Raw genomic sequence first — 20,673 nt, 5'->3', positions numbered from 1 at the left:
GCAGATCTGAAGAATCAGACGAAGGTAAGAATATTTGAATTTTTCATATCAAATCAAACAAGCTAGTTAACACATCCATAGCCATCAGAGAAGCTAATTGTCCCAAGGTGTACTACAGACAGGTAAAGATGAAAACTGTATGATGAATCTTTCGGTAGTAAGATAGATTTTTAATAACTTTACTTTCTGCCTTCCAGTTAGTACCTTCCAGTCAGTGCACAAAAGTTGAATAGTGTCCATTCAGCTATATTCATTGTATTTGCTTAGTTGGTACTCTTATGCAAAGTAATTTACATAGCTTACATTTTACCTATTATTCATTTACACAGCTGCATATTTACTTAACCAGCCTGAGTTAATTACATAAAGGGTATAACAGCATGGTCTCACCACGGAATTGGACCAGCAACCTTTATCTTCCCAGTTCTGCGGTATGAGGCTGTCTGCATCCAGCTCAATGGTCTTTCTATACCTTTCTAAAACGCATAGTGTGGTAGTTTATTTCATATTTTTAATTTTGTAATGAGAATTCCTATGTTGTGGTTGTCATTTAGTGTCAATTAAAAATACAATTTAAAAGGTATTTATATACTTTTTTAGGAACAAAATGGACGTGCCTTGTAAACATTCAGAAAACAACAACTTTGTCCAAATAGAATTCAGTGGATAACATTTGAAATTCGCCATTAAAATCCAGTTCCCTAACCGCTTATAACATAACCCTGAGTAGAGAAATCCTATACAGTCATGACATAAAGTTTTTTTTCTTTTTTACCCAATAAGACATGCATACATTTTCATTGTTTTAATAATAATAATAATGATAATAATAATTATATACTTTATTGATCCCCCATGGGGAAATTCGTCCTCTGCATTTGACCCATCCTACACACACAGTGAGCAGTGAGCACACATACACCAGGAGCCCACCAGGGGCACACACACACTAGGAGCCAGGAGCAGTGGGGAGCCACAGTCCAGCGCCTGGGGACCAACTCCAGCTCTTTTGCCAGCGCCTTGGTCAAGGGCACTGACAGGAGTATTAACCCTAAACATGTCTTTTGATATAAACAACTTTGAGATTGTTTATTAGGTCTTCACCTCTCAAACCACAACATACCAAAAGTATTGAGGGTGCCATTGTGGTATGGTAGTTGCAGCTTCAGTTCCAAGGTCATGCAGTGCTGTTGCACCCTTGAGGATAGTCCATAATGTGAGTTGCTTCAGTAAATACCCAGCTGTATAAACTGATGAAAAGGTAAGCAATGAAAACTGCTTTGGATAAGGGTATCTATTATGAAAATATGTAATATTAATGTAATATATGTAATCTTACTTAAGCGATTGCCTAAAGGAGTAATTTTTCTGTTAGTGAAAGGATATTGCTATACACTCCATCTATGTGATCCTACCAGTTTAAGTACCTCTGTATTGACACAACCAACCAAACACATCTGAGGACATTTTAGTTTTGAGGGAAGTAACTGTAGATGTGTTGCTCTTGTTTGTAGATAAAATCAACTGGAAAATTGGAGCAAAAATAAAAAGAAATTTTACAGATAAAATCAGTGGGAACTAGCTGGGTCCCCAGACTCCCCACATTTCAGTCTGCACTCTGCAAGCACCTTTTAAGTACTGTCCGTGCGCTTCTCTTTTTTACCACTTTAGGGACCGTGTAAGAGACACACAAAGTAACTAAATATGAGCTGAGGTTTAAAATTAAACATCTTAAAACAGAACAAGCGAACCTTACACATTTATGCGATTTATGTAATTGGTTAATTGCACATACATAATGTTAGCTTTCGATCAGATGTCTTAATTCCGATAACACATATATACCGTAGTTTTAAGATTGATAGAAATTTTGAGATAACCCCTCAAATCACGTGAGGCGTACGGTGAAACATGGCCGAACAGTGTTAAGGTTGTGACAGGATGTTTCATCATTCTTGATAAGATGTCATAGCATCAATTATTAGAAACAAACAACAATAATCTGTCGTTTAAAATGTTTTTAATATTGTAAGATACCTCAATAACCAAAGTGCTAACTTGCGGTATAGGAACAGTTCGTGCCATTGGCTACGTCGGCTAGCTAGCTAGTTAGCTAACGTTAGCTGCCTCAGTATGTTGCTGAACAACCGGAGAGGAAAGTTCATGGAGGAAAATTCGAGCAGTAACCACATACTACTTCGGAGGAGTTTAACCGCTAGCACTAGAAGAACGGAGACCAGCGTCTTAACCTTTCCGCCAGAGGATGATGACGAGGTCGAATTTGACAGTGAGTATCTTGGTAGCTATCATTAAATGAGAACGTGTTGAAGAGTCGTTGAGAGCCACCAAAGATACAGAGATTAACGTTATATCAAGTGAGCTTGCTTGTTGCTGTAGTCAGCCAGCCACCTCCCCTGGCTGGGTTTCAGGTTTCTGACCCTGAGTTGTGTTAGCTGGAAACCGTTACTTAGAATCATTGAATGCGACCATATCGTCCAGACCAACTTTATTTTGTGTAGGTAACGATAAAATGACAGCTGGCTGACTAGCCATTTCTGCCGACTGACTGCAGAAACACAAGAGCTTTCACTAACGTTAGATCAGTTGTAGTTTTGTCAGGTTAACTACCTGTTTAAACAGTTAAGGCCACATTGATGTTTTTATTCAGTTTCACATTTTCCTAAACTCGGAGGATCCTCAAAGAAAAGCTGGACCTGCACTGTAATTTTGTCTCATATGTTGACACGATTTCATACGGTAGTTGATTCATAAATATGGCAAACATTTTTTGAATTAATGTTAGTTCAAATCTTGCGCAAACACAGTAGACAAAGACAATGATAATGTTATGAATATCCGTTAGATATGTCCATAATCTAGAAATTTCTGCATTTTGTTTTCAAGTGTTCAAGATTGAACGACACGACAAAACGTTACAACGAACAAGGCAGTAATTTATATTTGAAAGTATGTTAGTATCATTTCCCCGAATAATGTGTATTTACAGTATCTTAGCTCATTATCAGATATTTCAAGGCTAGCTTTTCATTTTCAATAGTCTACTTTATTTCATTGAGAGCAATTTATAATGATATGCCGTGTGTCAGAATTATACATAATTCACACAGGTACTGTACGGAATCCTCAGTTTAATTTACGCTGCTGGTGCTTTACGTGTGTCCTACCAGTTCTACGTATTGCTCTTATGTAGGTCGGGGTGTAGGGGGGCGTTAGTAATGTTTCAGACTGATAAGACTTCCAAATGCACACACCCAAACAACACACACCACCAAAAGTGGTTTCAATATTCAAGTCTGGTTGAATGGTAAATTTGCATCTAATTTTCATACAAAATGGATCTAGAGAAAAAAGACATTTTAGGGCTCATTGCTAAAGTTATTGCTGAAGGTAAGAACAGTAGTTGTTTTATATTTGGTAATGCCTGAATAATTAAGTTAACGTGTTGTTTTGTGAGTAACATTTTTTTTTTACCATAGCCTTGTAGTTTTTCCACCAGTATTTGACCTAATCATTTAGTCAGTGTGTTGATTGAAAAGGCATGTTGAAATAAATGTCATGCAAGCAGATGTTAAGGTCGTTAGAGAGCTGTCCTTTAAACTAGAAGGTTGCATATACTACCGATAGTGCTATTGTCCCTTTGGGCAGAGTAGTTAACCCAGTATTCCTTAGTAACTGTACAGTTGTTCAGAAGGATATAAATATTGCCATGGATAAGGGCATTTGCAAAGCAAATCAGTTAATAAGTAACCATATTTAAATACCCATATGTTATTAAATGTGTCTCATTCAAACTCTGTATTTCCCCTAACTTCAAACGTAGCTTCTGATTCTGCCGTTAACTGTGAGGTTCTTATGGGTGGGAAACAACGCCCATCCCTCCAGGAGTTTGCCTCTGCCATCCCAAACCACCTGCTGCTGGGCTCCCTGCTGGAACACCTGTGCTTTGTCTATGAGAAAGATCCGCACCGCTCACGTCTGCTCTTCAAGGGTTGGTATTCCCTATCTGTCAGTGAAACTGTTTTCTGCCACACATACTGTAGTAAGATGTACTTCTGATATGGTAACAGTGATTGTTACCCCTGGTGTTAATATGATAAGAAGTCTGTATGGTGAAATTGTGTTATGTTTGGTGAAGGAATTTCGTTTACATTACGTTACATTTACATGTATTCATTTGGCAGACACTTTTGTCCAAAGCGACTTACAAGTGAGGCAGAGTACAACATGAGCAAAAAGCTATATAAAGAGTCAACAATATTAGAAGGGCAGCATGAGCAAGTGTCAATAGTTGACCAGACTATTTCTGATTTCTCAGAAATTTCTCGATGCATGACTTGAAATCTTCAGTTAAAAAAAAAGCTGTTGTCTTTAATGAGAGGGAGAGTCTGAAATGGAACTTTTCCCTCCCACTCCAGAGCCATAACCTTGTGCCTGTGTCATGTATACTAACGCATTGATGCGATTCGAGTCCATTCAAAATTCTGTGTGTTCGTTTACAATTTTCATGTTAAGTTGGCGTTCTGCTCTTTGATAGCAATGGTACTGTCCATTTGCTTTACGCCTTTTTTTACGGCTGCCTTCCCAGTGATTGGTCAGCGTCTGGCAGCGTTGAACCTTCTCTCTCCGCTGGCGATCAGTGATGAGTTCAGCACGGTGAGGCTGCAGCACAACAGGGCCTTCACTGAGCTCCTGCATGCAGCCAGCTCCTCTCTCTTCCCCCAGGTAAGACAACTGGGCGCACAGCGGGCTTCACAGACCCAGTGACCTCAACCCTCTGTTTTGTAAACAAGCCTAAGCTTGTGTTTCTGTTTTCTCTAGGATCACAGGTATTTAACAACAGATGCACAGAGCTTTACAAGGTAAGAATATCTTTTTTTTCAAGACTTGAATTACTTTATATATGATGAATTCATTTCTTGTCATACAGTATTAATTCATAGTCTTTAGTTAATATAAACAGTTATATAAGATAACAAAACTTTGTGTGTTGCTATGTGTTGTTTACTTGTATACCAGTGTTTTTTTATGTGTGTAAAAAAAAAAACATTCTGAGCTCTGGCTAACTGTCTTTCTGGTGTGATTTTGATATAGATCTGCTTTAAGAGTGCGTCTGTCATATTTTTTATATTAGATCAAAAGATGGCCTATTCCAAGCACAGACATCTCGCTACCTCAGCGAGTTTGAGGAAATATGTACACTGGGCAAAGGATCATACGGCAAAGTATTCAAGGTAAAATTTTTCATTCTTAATAGCTTCAAATATAAGTACTGCATCAAATAATGTCATGGTCAAATGTGTAAGTCAGTTGGAGTCTTTGATTACTCCTTAGATTTGATGCTTGTTTACAACCAGTGACACTCACCATGTTGTTTTTTTGTACCTGTTAGGTGACAAATAAGTTGGATGGCCAGAATTATGCAGTGAAGAAGATTCTAATCAAGAACGTCACAAGGGAGGACTGCATGAAGGTGCTTTGTTGGCCCAAGAGTGGATTTGTGTTCATTGACTGCAGCTTTTCAGACAGTAGACACCTTACTCACAAGAGGCTTTAAAGCATTGCTCCATTTGGAACCAACTTGAAAAACGCTAGTGAAAAACGCAGGGTGATTTATCAGTAATGCAGTTGATATAAATACAATAGGGACCTAGGCTCAATCACCGTTTGACTGATTTTGTTGCAGGTCCTTCGTGAAGTGAAAGTCTTATCCAGTCTACAGCATGCTAATATAGTGGGTTATCACACCGCGTGGATGGAGCATGTGCAGCCTGCAGCAAAAAGTAAGTGGCAGGTCCACTATGCAGATGGATTTTGTTTCAATTACAGGGCACACAGACACTCATATAATGCTTCGCTAGATGTGAGCTGGGATATAGATTGTTTACAGTCACCTTGGGAAACCTAGCATTGCAAGTATGCTAATATGCAGAGAAATCATGCACTCTGTTTTTGCTTAAATGCTCTCACCTGGTTTTATTTGTTCAGCCTTTGAGTATTGCTCAGTGTCAAGCTTTTAAGAGTCTAGATATCCATTTGTATGGTGTGATTTGAATGGTATCAAAAGTGGCTGTCATAATGGATCATGCCAGAATAGTCTGGATACTGTAAGGAACTTCCTGATGTCACTTAGGATACCACAGCATCCAAAGTGAAATACGAATATGATCAATCATTCTCATAAATGAAGCAGCTGGTAATCAAGAGAAGTCAGGGCTATCATTCAGCCAAGGAAGCTGTGTTTGGTTGTCATAAGGAAACAGAGGAACATTCCAATGCACTCAGAAGGGCTGCAATAGTATGGGGAGTTTTCCTGTGGTGCATATAGAGGGTAGATAAATAGAAATAGATTGGCAATGGCCTGCACTGACAATTTTGATGCATACCTTTAAAGCTGTCTGTGTGTCCTTCCTGCATGTGGCTTTAGTTTCACAGCTGCAGTGGTGTTTTTTTCTATTTCAGACACAACATCCATCCCTTCCAAGTATCCTGCTCTGGAAACAGCTTCACTGAGAGAAGAGTAGGAACACTTCTCTTGTTATACACTCTTGTGTTAAAATAATCGTACTTCATCGTACAAAACATAGTCATACAAAACATATTTGTCGTAGTGAATTAATCTGAGGTTAATTGAATATTATCTTACACATCTTTCTTATGTCCCTTGTTTTGATTCTCCCCAGCAGTGCAGAGGCAAGTGTTGGCAGTAGCATTGGCTCCTCCATAGTGTTTGAAAGCTCGGAATGTGTGAAGGACAAGACAGAGGATGCATTCACCAAAGTGAGCACATCGAAGCACATCTCTGGAAAAGTGTCTGTCTCCAAAGAGGAACAGGGCCAAATGGTGTGTCCCAAAGGCATGCACAATGTGGAGGACTTCGTCCCCTGTGTCTTCCTGGGACATCAGCGCTCGGCGGCAAGCAGGTGCCCTGTGGCCAGCAAGGATGGTTCAGTATTGACAGGAGGGGATCTCAGCAGGAACAGGCTGGAGATAAACAACAACTCATATCTGGATGTGGACAGCCAGCAGTGGGAGGAAAAGAGCCCCAAAGAGGTAAAGGACCAGCTCACACCTTTTTCTTTTCTTTTTTAAAAAAGAAATGGTATATATTCCTGATTTTGGATCCTTCCAGTGGTGTCAGAGATCAGCTGCCTCTCATTTCACCCATATATTTACAGTTGTTGGTGTAAAAAGTGGTTTGGCAAGTTGTCTACTAAAGTGTGGAAACTGAAAGAGAGAGTGTGCTACTCACCCACACTTCTCACATGACTTTTTTTTCACATGAACTGGTTAATTCTAATCATTTTACATGAGTCAGTCTGGAGTAAGGAAGTATTTCCTTTTAATTTCATTCTTTTGAGAAGTGACAGTATGACTCTGGAAACAAAATAAAAATGACGAAACCCAGTACTGCATTAAAAACTGTGCAAAGACACTTCTTCACTAAAGTGGGTTATGCATGCCAAGGAAAACATCCCAATTCCTCATGATAAAAGTCAAAAGGTGGACCAGCTTTTGTGGAGCATTTTAAAGCACTCACACCTTTTTATTATTTGTTTATTGGCATCATAGCCATAGGCCATCATAGTAAGATACATGTCAGAGCAACAATATCAAGGGAATACATTAGGGCTGCACGATATAGCCGTCGCGACATATCGAATAGCTATTTTTAGCGCAATAACTGCTATCTCCGGTTGTGGCTCCTGCATCAGGTATGACTAAAGGGAAAAATATACGGAAGAAACCTAACGCCACATACCGGGGATAGCTGTTATTGCGCTAAAAATAGCTATTTGATATATCACGACAGCTATATCATGCAGCCCTAGAATACATAATAGAAAGTAACCCATTAGGTGATAAAGTGTCAGGTATGAGCATACAGCCATAATCCATTTGGGTGTACATAAAAATAATAAAAACGGCTCATGGTTCTGCAGTTCTAGTCACAGGTAGCTCATTCTTCCACCAGGGGGCCAGAGCAGGGGTGATAAGGCAATTGAGAGATGTGCTGTCACAGTGGAAGTTTTGCGAGATAACCAGTCCCTGTCAGCCTTGTGTAGAGGTTTAAGGCCTAATGATAGACTGATGACAGGCCTTCACTGCCCATAGGCTAGTACCTGGGCCTTTTGCTTGTCAGTTCCACTGCTGGTGCTGACACAATTGGATGAGTAAGCGATTTTGTAGTATAAATTCCGTGCTTAAGCACAAGTGTGCTCATTTGCATTATTTAATTTTTTAGATAACATACAATTACACAGCAAGTGAACAGGACACAAGATGTACAATGTAAACAAACCAACATGAAAAGATGGTAGCTGTTAAAATAACACATTAGGTGCACACAACCACTGACATTTTGTTACAGTAGCAGAATGTTAATAAATACATGCAGCATTAACGGCCCTATGTGGATGACACTGTAATTACATTAATGTTTACGCAGTAATGGTAATTCTCATGATAAGGCCCACAGTTAGGATGTGCAATACAAGCAATACTGCAGCTGTAATTTGTGTTACTGTAACAGTGGCCTTGTGCTCCTGACAGTAAGGAGCTGTGGCAGTGGTTTTACTGTTCCCTCTGGCTTTGCGGCAGGTGCAGTTCTACTTGATGCTGTACATCCAGATGCAGCTGTGTGAACTCTCCCTGAGAGACTGGATCCTGGAGCGGAACACCAGGCCCAGAGAGGAAGTGGCGGGCCCCTCAGGTGACGAGACCGGGCTTCTCCTTTTTTGCTCTGTTTAGTTATTTGCCTTGAGGTGAAGATGAAGTTTAAGTTTCAGGACAGAGAATGTGCTGGACCAGGCATATGTATGTGTGTTTGTGTATTTGTGTGTTGGGGTTGGGGGTTCCACAGCAGGTGATTAAAAAGTGTTTTAATGTAATCAGATAAGATGTAAACTGTAAGACAGGTACCAGCTGTCTCCATCTACACAAAGGGATTACGTAGCAGTTTCTGTTGGTGTAACACAACTGTCTATATCTAGTAGATATGATATCTAACTATGCTAGTCAGTGAAGGTTGAATATCCACCATATGTCTGTTTCCAAAGTTTTGAGGCTGAAGAGTAAAGAATTATATAAGCTAAAAGAAAAAAAATCATTTATAACAGATACACCATGCATGTGTCAGCTCAATTTGTTTTGACAAGTAAGTCTTCTAACTCACTCTAACTCTTACGTGAGTTAACCAACAAACACAGTCAAATATGCTAAACCTGTTTCATGATGTTCAGATCCGTTTAAAAAGATTTCTGTTTGTTCCATGAACTGGAAAATCTAAATTTCACTCCCTTTCACTTTGCTCCTCCTGTTCAAGTCAACACTGTGAGTAATTCCGCTCGAGTGTCAAATTAATGTGGGGTTTGTAATATTTAATGTAATTAAGTATATTGTTGTTTTTTGTTCAACCTACAGATCCTTACAGATGTGTGGATGCAGAACGCACTTTCAGCATTCTTCGGACAATACTGGAGGGAGTGCAGTATATTCACTCCAAGGGAATCATGCACAGAGACCTTAAGGTATGTTTTCCCTCAGTTTGAATTTCATTACGTTTGAATTTCATAACAAATACTACCATGCAGCTATACTGATGCCTTGATATCATGTTAACATCCTAAGGTAACTTTGAGGTAGATTATGTAAACCTTGGCAAATCTCAATGTATTGATTGCTGTACAGTCTCATTAGACTTGCTAAATGTGTCCAATGGAGATGTGTTACTCCACAGTGTTCACATCTCCAAAAGTTCTGGTGAAATCCTGTGGCATTTCACTGTGCATTTTGTGGCACGTACCAGACAGCGCTATTGTAGATGAGCGATTCCCGTAGCTGTAGACAAAATTAGATAACTTCTCAGGCAGCATCTCCTTGAGACTCTGTCTGAAGCTCGGTCTCTGCTGCCGACGTATGTGGATCCTGCATATACTCTGAAGGTCCAGAGGCTGCTTGGACAGTCTCAGGAGCGTGTCCCTCTGGGAGTGGTACTCCGACAGCAGCAGGCTGCTGGGAAGAGCACCCTGGCTGTTGGTGATGGTTAGAGGATGAGTCAGGCTGAGCAGTTTCCCCGGCAGAGATGGGGCGCTCCGCAGGTTGGCCCTGCGATCTAGGAAGACAAAGAGACCGTTTTCTCCCGAGGCAGTGCGGATGTTGACGTCGGCCCCGTGCTCCAGCAGCAGGTCCACCACCTCCTCCTGCCCGCCCTGGCAGGCCTCATGTAGGGGCGTCCGGCCTGCCTTATTTTGGGCGTCGGGAAGAGCCCCTCCTGTCAGGAGCTCACTGATGCAGCTCAGGTCCGCCGGCAGGGGTGCCCCGTTTTTGACAGCGGCAGCCGTGACGGCAAAGTGGAGCGCAGTGGCCCCAGACTGATGGGCAGCCTTATTGACGTCTGCTCCGCACCGAATGAGGGCGGCGGTCATCGCTGGGTCGAGGGTGCCGGCTGCCATATGCAGGGGCAACATGCCAGAGCGGTCGCTCGCGTTAACGTCGGCGCCGTGGCCAGCCAGGATGCCCACGGCGGGCAGGGCTCCGTAACGCACAGCCAGGTGCAGGGCGGTGTCCCCGCTGCCCGCCTCCACCCTGGCGTTGACGTTGACCCCGGAGCCACACAGCAGTCTCAGGCAGTCCTCTGCACGTTGCTGAAGGGCGGCCATGTTGCGCTCAAACTTTGTGCTTGGCTTCAAGGAGGAGCCATTGATTTTGGGCCAGTGAGTGATCAGCAGGTGCAGAGTCGTGCATCCGTGCTGGGCCCTGGGTAGTCCCAAAGAGATTAGTCTTACTTGAGGTTGAGTCTCACTTGTTGCAGTATTTACAAAGCACGGATTTTACAAATTTAATTTAATTGTTGGCAACAGTAAAGGTGTTGCACGTCTAGCATTTATATTAATGAGCTACGACAGTATGTGTTGATAAATAATTTACTGGCAATGGTGGTACATATAGTATACAAGAGAAACAACTGAATATGAAAATAGTTATATTCACTTGAAGATTAAATATGCAAAGCAAATATGCATTCACAAGGGAGAATGTATTGCAGGCCTTAATATGAAAATATCCATTTAGGCCAAGGCATTACTTAAGAATTTGTTACATTGTTGTGTATTTTTGCTCAGAATTGCGCATAATTAATAGCTTGTACTAATTAGTTTGTCTCCAGTTTATTAGAGCTGTGACTGTTCAAACCATTCAAATTCATAGTCGACTGTTAAAATCTAGCTGGACAGGTTGGTCAGCCACCCTGATGCAAGACCACCACCAATATGTTAGATTGTCAAAAAAGAAAATTTCTTCTGTACTCAGTGACCATATTATAATATTTTCTTCTGTCAGATTAATGGTTGCTGCTAGATTTCTGCCAGCATTTGCAGAATGTAGCTTACCTGGATACACTTCATCCCTTCCATGCCGTATTGCTACAGCATTACACTGTCCATTCATAATACGAACAGAAGTACCTAATAAAATATTGTAATTCAAGGCCATGAAGTTTTGTATCGGTGTTCTAAACTTGTTCTGGACTTGTTTTTTAAAACGGAGCAAAGCAACCAGCTGGGCTCACTGCCTTGTTTAGTGGTGACCAGAATGAATTTTATACATGGCTTTTATAATGTATAAAAGCATTAGCTGCATTCACCAGCTAAAACAGATTTAGTTAGTTATTGTCTTGATTCAAGTACATAGTATCAGTTTTACTTGCGTTCCACCAGTTATCATTGTGTGATTAATTTATAGTTATTGACTCTACCCTTGCTGTCATTGGATTTGTGTGTTACTCAAGTCAAGAAATGCAGGTTTAACATCAGGACTGTTTTAGTGTGTTTTCTTTTAATTGTTGTGTTTTCCGTTTTTAAATAGTGTTTGTGGTGCGCTGTATCATTCCAGCTGTCCTACATTCTCCTCCTGTTGATTTTTTTTTTTAGTTAATAACTTCAAGTGAGCTGCAATTCTCATTTCATCTGTGTATGTTTTCGTAATATTCTCCAATTTAAAAATGGTGGCTATGTCATGTTGCGATAGGAATCAGCAGTTACCTTATCTCTTGGTCAGCACCAGATCTTAGGAGACTTTCCAGGCTCTGCACTTTCCTGTGAACGGTGGCCAGGTGAATGGGAAGGGTGGCAAGATGCTAGAGGGCAGAGCAAAGCCAAGTTTATATTGATGCAAAAAATGTTCTGGATTAAACAAACGCTCCAGGGGTGTAGCAGAACAGTGCTGTGCACAGTTCATTTGTTTTGTTCCAGTCAAGGTATTCATAATGTACTGCCTGTGCAGTACTACAGAAGTTAAATGCTTCAAGGTAAATTTGTGGGAATTCTCTCCACCGTAATATGCACCATGTCATCTTCTGAACACGTGGAGCTACAGGGTTTCCCAACACGGGTCTTGGGGCACATTGTGCATGTTGGTTTTTGTTCCAGACTTAATTAGTTAAGTTTGATTGAGCTGTTAATATTAAACTCTAATCCAGGTTTGATATCACTTAACAGGTTTTTGCTTTTAGTCCTTTGTGGAAAAAAATGTCTTGTTTATTTCAGAAGTTTAAAAGTAAAGGTGACACGTTGCAATTCTTGTAAGTCGAAAATGAGGGTTCAGTGACTGAACCTGACGCACTATGAAATTTGTGTGGAATTGGTGTGAGCGTGTCTCATGAGCTTTTATTGCTGCCCTACACAATTATAAAGGACTTAGCGTAACTCCAGGAGGCACTAAGTGACCAATTGTTTCTATGAGGGTGCCTGTCTTGCACTTATCCTGCTTTCATTGTAATGTGTTGGCCTTGTGGCCTTTGTTATTGTGTTCCATTTGTTGTGGCTTTTCTTTAATTATAGGGATATGACAGAACACAGCTGAAAGAAACATTCTTGTCATTGTTATTGAATGGTCATTTTCATTGGCTGTTGACTGTAGTCCACAGTACCTGAAATCCAAAGCTGAACATGATTCAGTGAAAATCTGTAGCATGGTAGAAGTGTATTCACACTTGGACAGCTCTTTAGCCATCATTTGTAGCCATTTGACACATTACACCTTCATAAAGCTGTTAAGCCAGGGTGCACATGCACAATTTTAAGGTGCGTTGTCTGCAATAACTTCTGGTCACATCTTGCTCTTTAAATATGTGTAATATCAATTAGTATTCAGTTGAATTGAGATTGTCTGATTTTCAAAGAATTTTTGGGAGTCTTTAAACAACCAATTAAGCTTAATTTAGAATGTTTTCACAACTTTTAAGGGTCAGATAGTAACAAAAATATGTTAAATAAACAGCTTTATTGATTTGATATTTCTGATAGCACAAGCATACCTCCAGCAACACATACCTCTCCAAGATCTGTCAAAGTCAGTTTAGTTTAAAAAAAAACAGCTGAATAAAACCTAACTGAAAGCAGATAGAACAGAAGCCAGCATAGAGACGTTTATAGCATGCCCTTTGGAATGAGCTGGTTGAGTCTCCCTCTAATAAACTTTGATATATGCAGATTATCAGTTCAACATGAAAAGCAACTGTATCATAAGAGTGCCATTTTAAACAGTGAAGTGAAATTCAAAAAAAGTCAAAAACAACAAATATTGTAAAGTTAACCTGAAAAAATTCTAAGAATGCAGCAGTTTGAAAGTAGTTTGATGAAGGACCAAAGTAATTTGAAGAATGTGTCAATACCAGTTTTCTGTGCCTCACTTAAAAATTATTTTGGGGGAAAAAAAAACTTTTACAATTAAATCAGACAGATAGAATTATTAAATGAAAATATGTTTAAAAAGAAGGGACATAATTAATTAATTATCAGTCATGCCAGAAGCAGTCAGCAGTAATACGATAATCAGGTTATTGCTTTTGCTACCTGTGAGTGGACATTCCCAAGGAATCCAGTTGGTGGGTGGAGTGTAGCATCGGCAGAGTGAATTTTCAGTGCATCCTCTATTGTCGTTGAATTTCCATCATGCCTTGCACCATTGGGTTCACATTGACTAAATTCACCGTCAGAGTCCTCCGTTGAATTCCGTCCCGAACGATCACCACTCACATTTGTAAAGCTTGCTGGAATGCTCATGATTATATATGTAAATGTAGCGAGGAAATGTTTAGCCTTTAATCTTATCTGGGTTTTGTCGACACTTGCAGCTCGAAAGTGTCTGAGGCATATTTGCGTACGAACACCAGCATGCAGCAACAGGTCTTAACACCCCGCCCTTTATCTTCATGCCGCAGCCGAATTTCCTGTTTTTTTAGTAGAGTGGTTAACTGTGCTGATGCAAGTCAGAAATACTGAGCACTTGTAAAACCAAATGACCGCTTCCAGAGTGCATCAGTCTACTAGCATCGAAGGGTACTGTAAAAATCTCTTAGTTTCAGTCCATTTTGATCAAACCTCACCTATCCATGTGCCTCCATGTGGAGGTATGATTTTCACTTTGTTGCTTATGACCTTTTATGTGACCAAACCATGACTCATTCTTCATTAACGATTGCAACCTGTAAAATGGAACTGAACTGTATAAAACAAATAGAATAGTCCGAATAAAGTCAATAAACCAAACAATGCGGTTTATCCCTGGCTGAACAGCTTCATCCTCCACACTTGTATATTCGGTCAAAAGGGGAAGAGAAGTAGCCTATTTTATATTTGTTTTGCAATTCTGCTTGCATTACAGGCTTTTGTAATGTTGATTAGTAATGCTATTGTGCCGGTTAGGTCTGCTAGGTGTGGTGCCTACAGGTTAATTGGCTCATTGACAGTGTTCCCTTGTTCTGAAGGAACTGTGTCGAAATGTTAATGCCCTAAAGATATACAGAGCTAGTTGGTTCTACTACACCAAATGTACCGAGTATTTTCATAATTCATATTCAGTCTGATGTGTAGCAATGCTGTATCCACCATATTTAAGTAGTGTGAATTATTGCTTTGCAGTGTACAGCCTCGGCTTTTGTTATTCTTTAAAAATACCAAGGTGAAGTTTCAGTTTCAGATGATCTTATCCTAGTCCTTAATTTGTTAACAATATATAAAATAATACTGTGGTACATATTGTGGATATTACACACTAGAAATGGCTGCTATCATGTAACGGATTATCATAAGCCATTTGATGGCGGTGTGTTTGAACCTTTGTTGAATTATATTGAAACTGACGTCATGTTAAATGTCTGCTCATGTGATTTTAATTTGCTGTGTGGGTGACCATCAGTATGTCTTTTTTTTCCTTTTTCCCAGCCAAGAAATATTTTCCTTCATGGACATGACTGCCATGTGAAGATTGGAGACTTTGGCCTTGCCTGCAGAGATATCATCTTTGATGACCGCATGCAGCTACCTGCTACCTCACACAGCAGCGGTGAGAACTCAGCTTGAAATGTACATTAAAAGAGAAGATGTAGTTAATGTGTTCATGGTGCCAGAGTTGCATGTAGTTGATACATGCATTTTTGCAGGCTCCTCACATACCACTGGAGTAGGAACATTCGTCTATGCTGCACCTGAACAACTAGAAGGCTCTCGTTATGATTCAAAGGTATGTATGGCGTTGGACATAGGGTTGTGCAACAGGCACAGAGACAAGTTCCAGCTTTTAGAAGCATGAGGTTCTCAAAATACCCGTTACAATATCTACAGCAAGTAATTGATTGAAGGCTGTTCAATTCAGATTCACATTCAAATCTATATTCATTTTGAAACATAAAAATACATGTAAATTATAATTATTTTGTCAAACCAAATGCTATTTTCAATGTGGATGACATGGGTGGCAATGGAGCATAGTGGTTAAGGAGCAGGATTCATAACTGAAAGGTTGCTGGTTTAATTCCCTGCTTCCCTAGTTGGACAGGTTGGTCAGTCTCTCCCCGATGTACCCTGGGGAAAGGTACTTAACCCACAATTGCCTTAATAAATATCCAGCTGTATAAATGGATAACATTGTTAAAAAAGAAACTGCAACTGATGTAAATTGCTCTGGATAAGAGCATCTGCTAAATGCCAAGAATGTAATGTAATGTAATGATAAATAATGATAAATTCCCTGTCTCTTTAGGACTGCATTTGCCTTTCTCTGTACTTTTATGACCAGAAAATACAGAAGTAAACCAATCAAGTCTGAGAAAATGCTGACGTGGTGTGCGCAGTGTTGTAGGGTGCAGTGTAAGGAGCACAGGCTGGACTGCTTTTCCTCTGTGTCATCCACAGTCGGACATGTACAGCGTGGGAGTGGTCGCACTGGAGCTCTTCCAGCCCTTTGGGACGGAGATGGAGCGCGTGCAGATTTTAGGGGAACTGCGGCAGGGCAAGGTCCCGGACACCTTGTGCGAGCGCTGGCCTGCCCTGGCCAAGTACATCCGGCTACTGACAAGCCCAGACCCCGCACTTCGGCCCAGCGCGGCCCAGGTGCTGCAGAGCGAACTCTTCAACAATGCGGACAGGGTAAGAACAGGGCACAGATAAAACAATTAAAACCCATGTTTGGGGAACTGCGTGACACAAATTGAAGCAAAGATGTATTGCCAAAAAGTAGTACTTTATGGTTCCCTTGAAATGCATTCTGATGGCATACTAATAGGTACAGTCTGTAGATACTGGGATTAAGAAGCAGGACAGCCTGTATATGTGCAGAGTCAAGAAATTGTTGCACAATCCTTGCTGAATAATTGTTATGCAAGTGTGAAATTGCCAAGAATAAAAAAGAAAGTTGCGTGGAATTTATCAGAGTGCAAGCCTCTCCCAACAACAAGAGAGGTGTGACTCTTAAAGTAGTTCAGTTTAATTTACTGAAGAAGGAGTTAAGATGAAGATAACTAAGTAACAACCTACATTTTAAAATGGCAGTTACATTGCGCAAGGCTGATGGTGATGCTTGTATGGTGCAATACCCACGTGTCTGCCTGAACCCACAAAAAAAAAAAAAAAAATCATGAATTCACAAGTGGTGACACATAAATGTCGCAATATATGTTTGAGTTTTAACTTGGTACAGCTTTACCTCCCTCTTCAGTAAACTGTAAAAAAGAGGAAAACAGTCTTTAAAATGAATACGAAAGTATGAATGCATGACACCCTTTCAATACTATATTTCACAGAATAATCATGGCCCAAATACTATTCTTGAATTATAAGGCTAAAAGTGGCCAATTATTGTGTAATTCATGTGTAGCTGAAACAGTTACTGTTTTTTGCTTAGGTATATGAACTGGTTTTCAATGGTTTTCAACTGCTCAATCACTGTGTTACTGGTTGTTTGTTACCTGTGGTCTGGTTGTTCTTGTGATATACAGTTAATCTGTTTTACCTTAGTTGCCTTTGTAGAGGATATGTAATGGATAGTTTTTCCGAGTGGTTGGTTGCTCCAAGATAGACCTTTAAAGGTACTCGGTATTAGGTCAAATGAGTAAAAGTCATTTTTACTTTTATAATAGGACCACACTCTTTATTGAAATCTATTTTTCTTATGAAAGTGTAGCTATGAATTAACTTTGTATAAACTGGGTAGTTTGATCAGTTGTGTTGGTGTTTCTCTTCCCCTCCCTTGACAGGTTATCCATAGTTTGCAGAGGAAAGTGGAGGAGCAGGAAGAGGTGATTGTGCAGCTGAGGAGGCAGATCAGTGAACTGCAGAGTTCACAGAATGCAGCACAACAGATGGACCTGACTTGACTACAACATGGAAGAGGCTGTGGAGTGCATGCTTTAATTTATACTTGTAAAATATGTGAATAATATATTGCAAGTGGTTTTACAGTGCCTTCAATATTTATTTATACACATAACTAAGTAGGTACAAAACATGCAATAAAAGAAAAAATGTACATATTAGGGGTTCTTTTTCAACATGGCTGGAACCTTGGGTGGATTGTTTGGAAGACGCCTCTTTTGAAGGCAAGCCACAAAAAGAGGCCACTTGAAGCAGCCATCGGAATAGCAACTGGAACCATGTCTCTTGGTCAGATGACTCCTATTCTTCACCTTCATGTTTGACCTAAAAAGGTGAAGCCTATGTTGAGAGAGAACCTTTGCCCATTGTGAAATGGTGGGGAGTTTATTGTGTTTTGAGGTTTTGCATTTCTGGGTCCTGGTACCCTTGTAAATATAGAGGGAGTTATTAAGTTCAACATGTGCTAAGACAATTTGGCTAGAAAGCAGATTCCCTTTGCAAAGAAGCTGAAAATTGCCAGTCTTGCATGACAACGTTCCAAAGCATCCACAATGAAATGGTTAACTCAGCATAAAGTGAATATTCTTAACTGATAATCTTAATCACCAGACCTCAGCTTTCAAAATGAAAACCAAAACAACCCAGAGCAATTCTGCCAAACATTATGGATACAAATCCCACTCAGAATAGACAGAACTTGACAGGGGGCATGTTATAAGTGAAATTTGTGCTAGAGGACGATTTACAAAATTCTAAATAGAAGAGTGTGGAAACAATGTGGTAGTTTTAGAAGAATATGACTTTGCTCTGTGCAGTGATATTTAAAGTTGAACATTTGAAGAGAAGAAATATCTACTATGGGTTTTTTCTTTTCTAGCATGTTTTTTTCCTATTTTGAATAAATATGGAAGGCACTGTTTGTATGAGGATCATGTTCTCTACAAACAGCTGTGCCATACGTAGTTTAACAAAAAATAAATATGAACTCTTGATGACTATGCCTTCAAGGGGGTCTCAGTTTTTATATGCTGTTCAAAACACGGCCTCTTATTGTATGTTTGTCATTCTGTTTTGCCAGGAAATCTGGTGTCATTTGACTCCTTACAAACAACATCATCCTTAGTATTGTTTCTGCAGGCTCTCCGATGTAGCATTTTATTCCACAGACAAAGGCAATAGAATGCCATCTTTAGATAATAGCCTTCACTGAAAGTGTTCTTCCATTAGGAAACCATATTCAAGGGTTGCTGAAGTAAGGTTCATAATGTGGTTATACCCTAGTGGATTACAGTATGTCAAAATGCAGCTCTTCAGTTGAAAACAACACACACAGTACAGACAACTGGACCAATGTGGGAGATGCCGATACTGAGAGTAAATAAATATTATTGACCCTCGTTGGTGATCCTTTGTCTTCATTTGCAGCACAGCAGTATTACTGTAGGTATTGCGGAATCATTGTGAAAACAAGGACATATTGTAGCATTGAGGAGGTGCTTCTGAGATGCCAAAAGATGACCCTTTGATCTGATATAGCCTGGGATAAACTGGCTGAATATGAACAGTGGTAGAAAAAAGATTAAATGTGCCATCTTGGGCTTGGCTTCTTAAATACTTATTTAGGGAAAGGGAGCTGATTTTCAGAAAAGAAACTGAATGTCTCTCAACTCATTTCGGGCTGTCTGCATTTCTTACAGGGCCAGTATTGGCATGCTTTTCAGAGTCAGAGAGATTTTATTGTCAGTCCATCCATATGCAGTATACAGTAGGGTTGAAATAATGTTTCCCTGGGACCCATGGTGCTACATCCAATACAACTGAGACTTCCATCTGTGACTCCAATTTAAGTGTTATGTAAGTTTGCTAACTGTACTACATGCTGGTAATTCTCTCCACATTATATATACCTTATCTTTGACACAAATTGTATTCAACTCAAAATAACATACATCAGAAAATCTGGAAATCCACATCTCATGTTGCCAGAATGTCATGCATTCATATCCAGGAATCACACTACCCAATCTACTTTCATATAGGAAGTCTAAAAAGAAAAAAAAAAATACATAACTGCAGTGAAATCGACTCCTGCTAATTGCAAGCTTCAGCAGCAAGTACCCAACCAAATGTAGGTCAAAACATATTTCCTACAGCACTTACTGAGGCAAAAGGTTTTTTTTTTTTTTTTAACTCAAGGCAAGTTACATTTACCTGTGTGAAACTAAGGTGTCTCTGGAAAAGAGCTGATGAAATCTATACATTGTAAATAATATTTACTCTGACAATATAAATAATAAAATATAGTCTCACATACTGTATGTCTGTATTGTCAGGTCAGTCAGGTGTGTTTTCAGGTGAATTCCTTTAACAGAATGTGTCTGGTTAGTAGGATGAACACACTATAGTTGGATGCTGTCATACATACTGAAACTGGCCATGTGTATAAATTGTTTTTCTTATTGACATTTTGACTTTAGACAAACACAATTGCTATTTCTTCTAACATCAAACAAAACAAGCACCTGCCTTCTCAGGTGCATCTTGCACATCTTTTCAGTGATTGTTTTACATGCTATGCTGTCATTTTTAATCAATGGCCTTGACAGCAACATGCAGGTTCCAGATTTATTAGAGGGCAGACATCAACAAAGTGTACATTATGAAAGTGTAGTCTTAACCAGCAAAATATCTGAAGTAACACAAGAGCCAACCAATCAAGATATTAATCCTATATTTTCATCATTGTGATTAAGGAGCCTGTTCATACTATTTCCCGATGACCAAACAGTAGTACAGTATAAAAACTACATAGCTTTGGTTATGTACCATACATTTCAAAACAGTTGCATTTTAACTAACATGTGTATGTAGTGATAATTAAAAACTGTGGCACACTGGGAAGAAGAAGCAGACCCTTATATAGCAACGGCACTACGCAATGCAACAAGGCCACTGTGGTCATGTCCGGTGTAGTGAGACGTATACGTCAATGACTGCAGCGCCT

General features: G+C 39.8%; 2 protein-coding genes across 3 annotated transcripts; one reads left to right on the top strand and one right to left on the bottom strand.

The window, feature by feature from the left end:
• The first annotated feature begins 1,908 nt into the window (after positions 1–1,908).
• On the top strand, positions 1,909–18,433 carry eif2ak1 (eukaryotic translation initiation factor 2-alpha kinase 1). Of its 2 annotated transcripts, none has more exons than XM_036529909.1 (15): positions 1,909–2,287; positions 3,842–4,009; positions 4,607–4,743; positions 4,840–4,880; positions 5,153–5,252; positions 5,411–5,491; positions 5,705–5,801; positions 6,481–6,538; positions 6,705–7,071; positions 8,620–8,731; positions 9,442–9,548; positions 15,243–15,363; positions 15,461–15,540; positions 16,212–16,445; positions 17,552–18,433. In XM_036529909.1, the coding sequence occupies exons 1-15, from the start codon at positions 2,134–2,136 to the stop codon at positions 17,669–17,671; spliced, it is 1,977 nt and encodes a 658-aa protein (XP_036385802.1). In that variant the 5' UTR covers positions 1,909–2,133; the 3' UTR covers positions 17,672–18,433. The 2 variants fall into 2 exon arrangements, with proteins under 2 accessions (XP_036385802.1, XP_036385794.1); XM_036529901.1 differs by having other exon boundaries at positions 6,702–7,071.
• LOC118779317 (ankyrin repeat domain-containing protein 61-like) lies at positions 9,747–14,081 on the bottom strand. Its single transcript, XM_036531364.1, has 3 exons — positions 13,872–14,081; positions 12,060–12,154; positions 9,747–10,776 (listed from the first exon to the last, which is right to left on the bottom strand). The coding sequence occupies exons 1-3, from the start codon at positions 14,079–14,081 to the stop codon at positions 9,747–9,749; spliced, it is 1,335 nt and encodes a 444-aa protein (XP_036387257.1).
• Positions 18,434–20,673: the final 2,240 nt, after the last annotated feature.

The sequence above is a fragment of the Megalops cyprinoides genome, chromosome 1 (assembly GCF_013368585.1).
Source record: "Megalops cyprinoides isolate fMegCyp1 chromosome 1, fMegCyp1.pri, whole genome shotgun sequence".
NCBI lineage: Eukaryota > Metazoa > Chordata > Actinopteri > Elopiformes > Megalopidae > Megalops > Megalops cyprinoides.
Note: the sequence above shows the minus strand (reverse complement) of the source record. Positions and strands in the feature narration are given on the sequence as shown.

What these genes read in the sequence shown, in the direction of transcription:
- eif2ak1 (XM_036529901.1), top strand. Translation starts at nt 2,134, where the DNA reads ATGTTGCTGAACAACCGGAGAGGAAAGTTCATGGAGGAAAATTCGAGC. An exon ending in GATGCACAGAGCTTTACAAG is followed by an intron (nt 4,881 to 5,152) that starts GTAAGAATATCT and finishes TTTTTATATTAG; the next exon opens with ATCAAAAGATGGCCTATTCC. An exon ending in TGCTACCTCACACAGCAGCG is followed by an intron (nt 15,364 to 15,460) that starts GTGAGAACTCAG and finishes GCATTTTTGCAG; the next exon opens with GCTCCTCACATACCACTGGA.
- LOC118779317 (XM_036531364.1), bottom strand. Translation starts at nt 14,081, where the DNA reads ATGAGCATTCCAGCAAGCTTTACAAATGTGAGTGGTGATCGTTCGGGA. An exon ending in TTGGGAATGTCCACTCACAG is followed by an intron (nt 12,155 to 13,871) that starts GTAGCAAAAGCA and finishes TCTGCCCTCTAG; the next exon opens with CATCTTGCCACCCTTCCCAT. An exon ending in GGTGCTGACCAAGAGATAAG is followed by an intron (nt 10,777 to 12,059) that starts GTAACTGCTGAT and finishes GGGACTACCCAG; the next exon opens with GGCCCAGCACGGATGCACGA.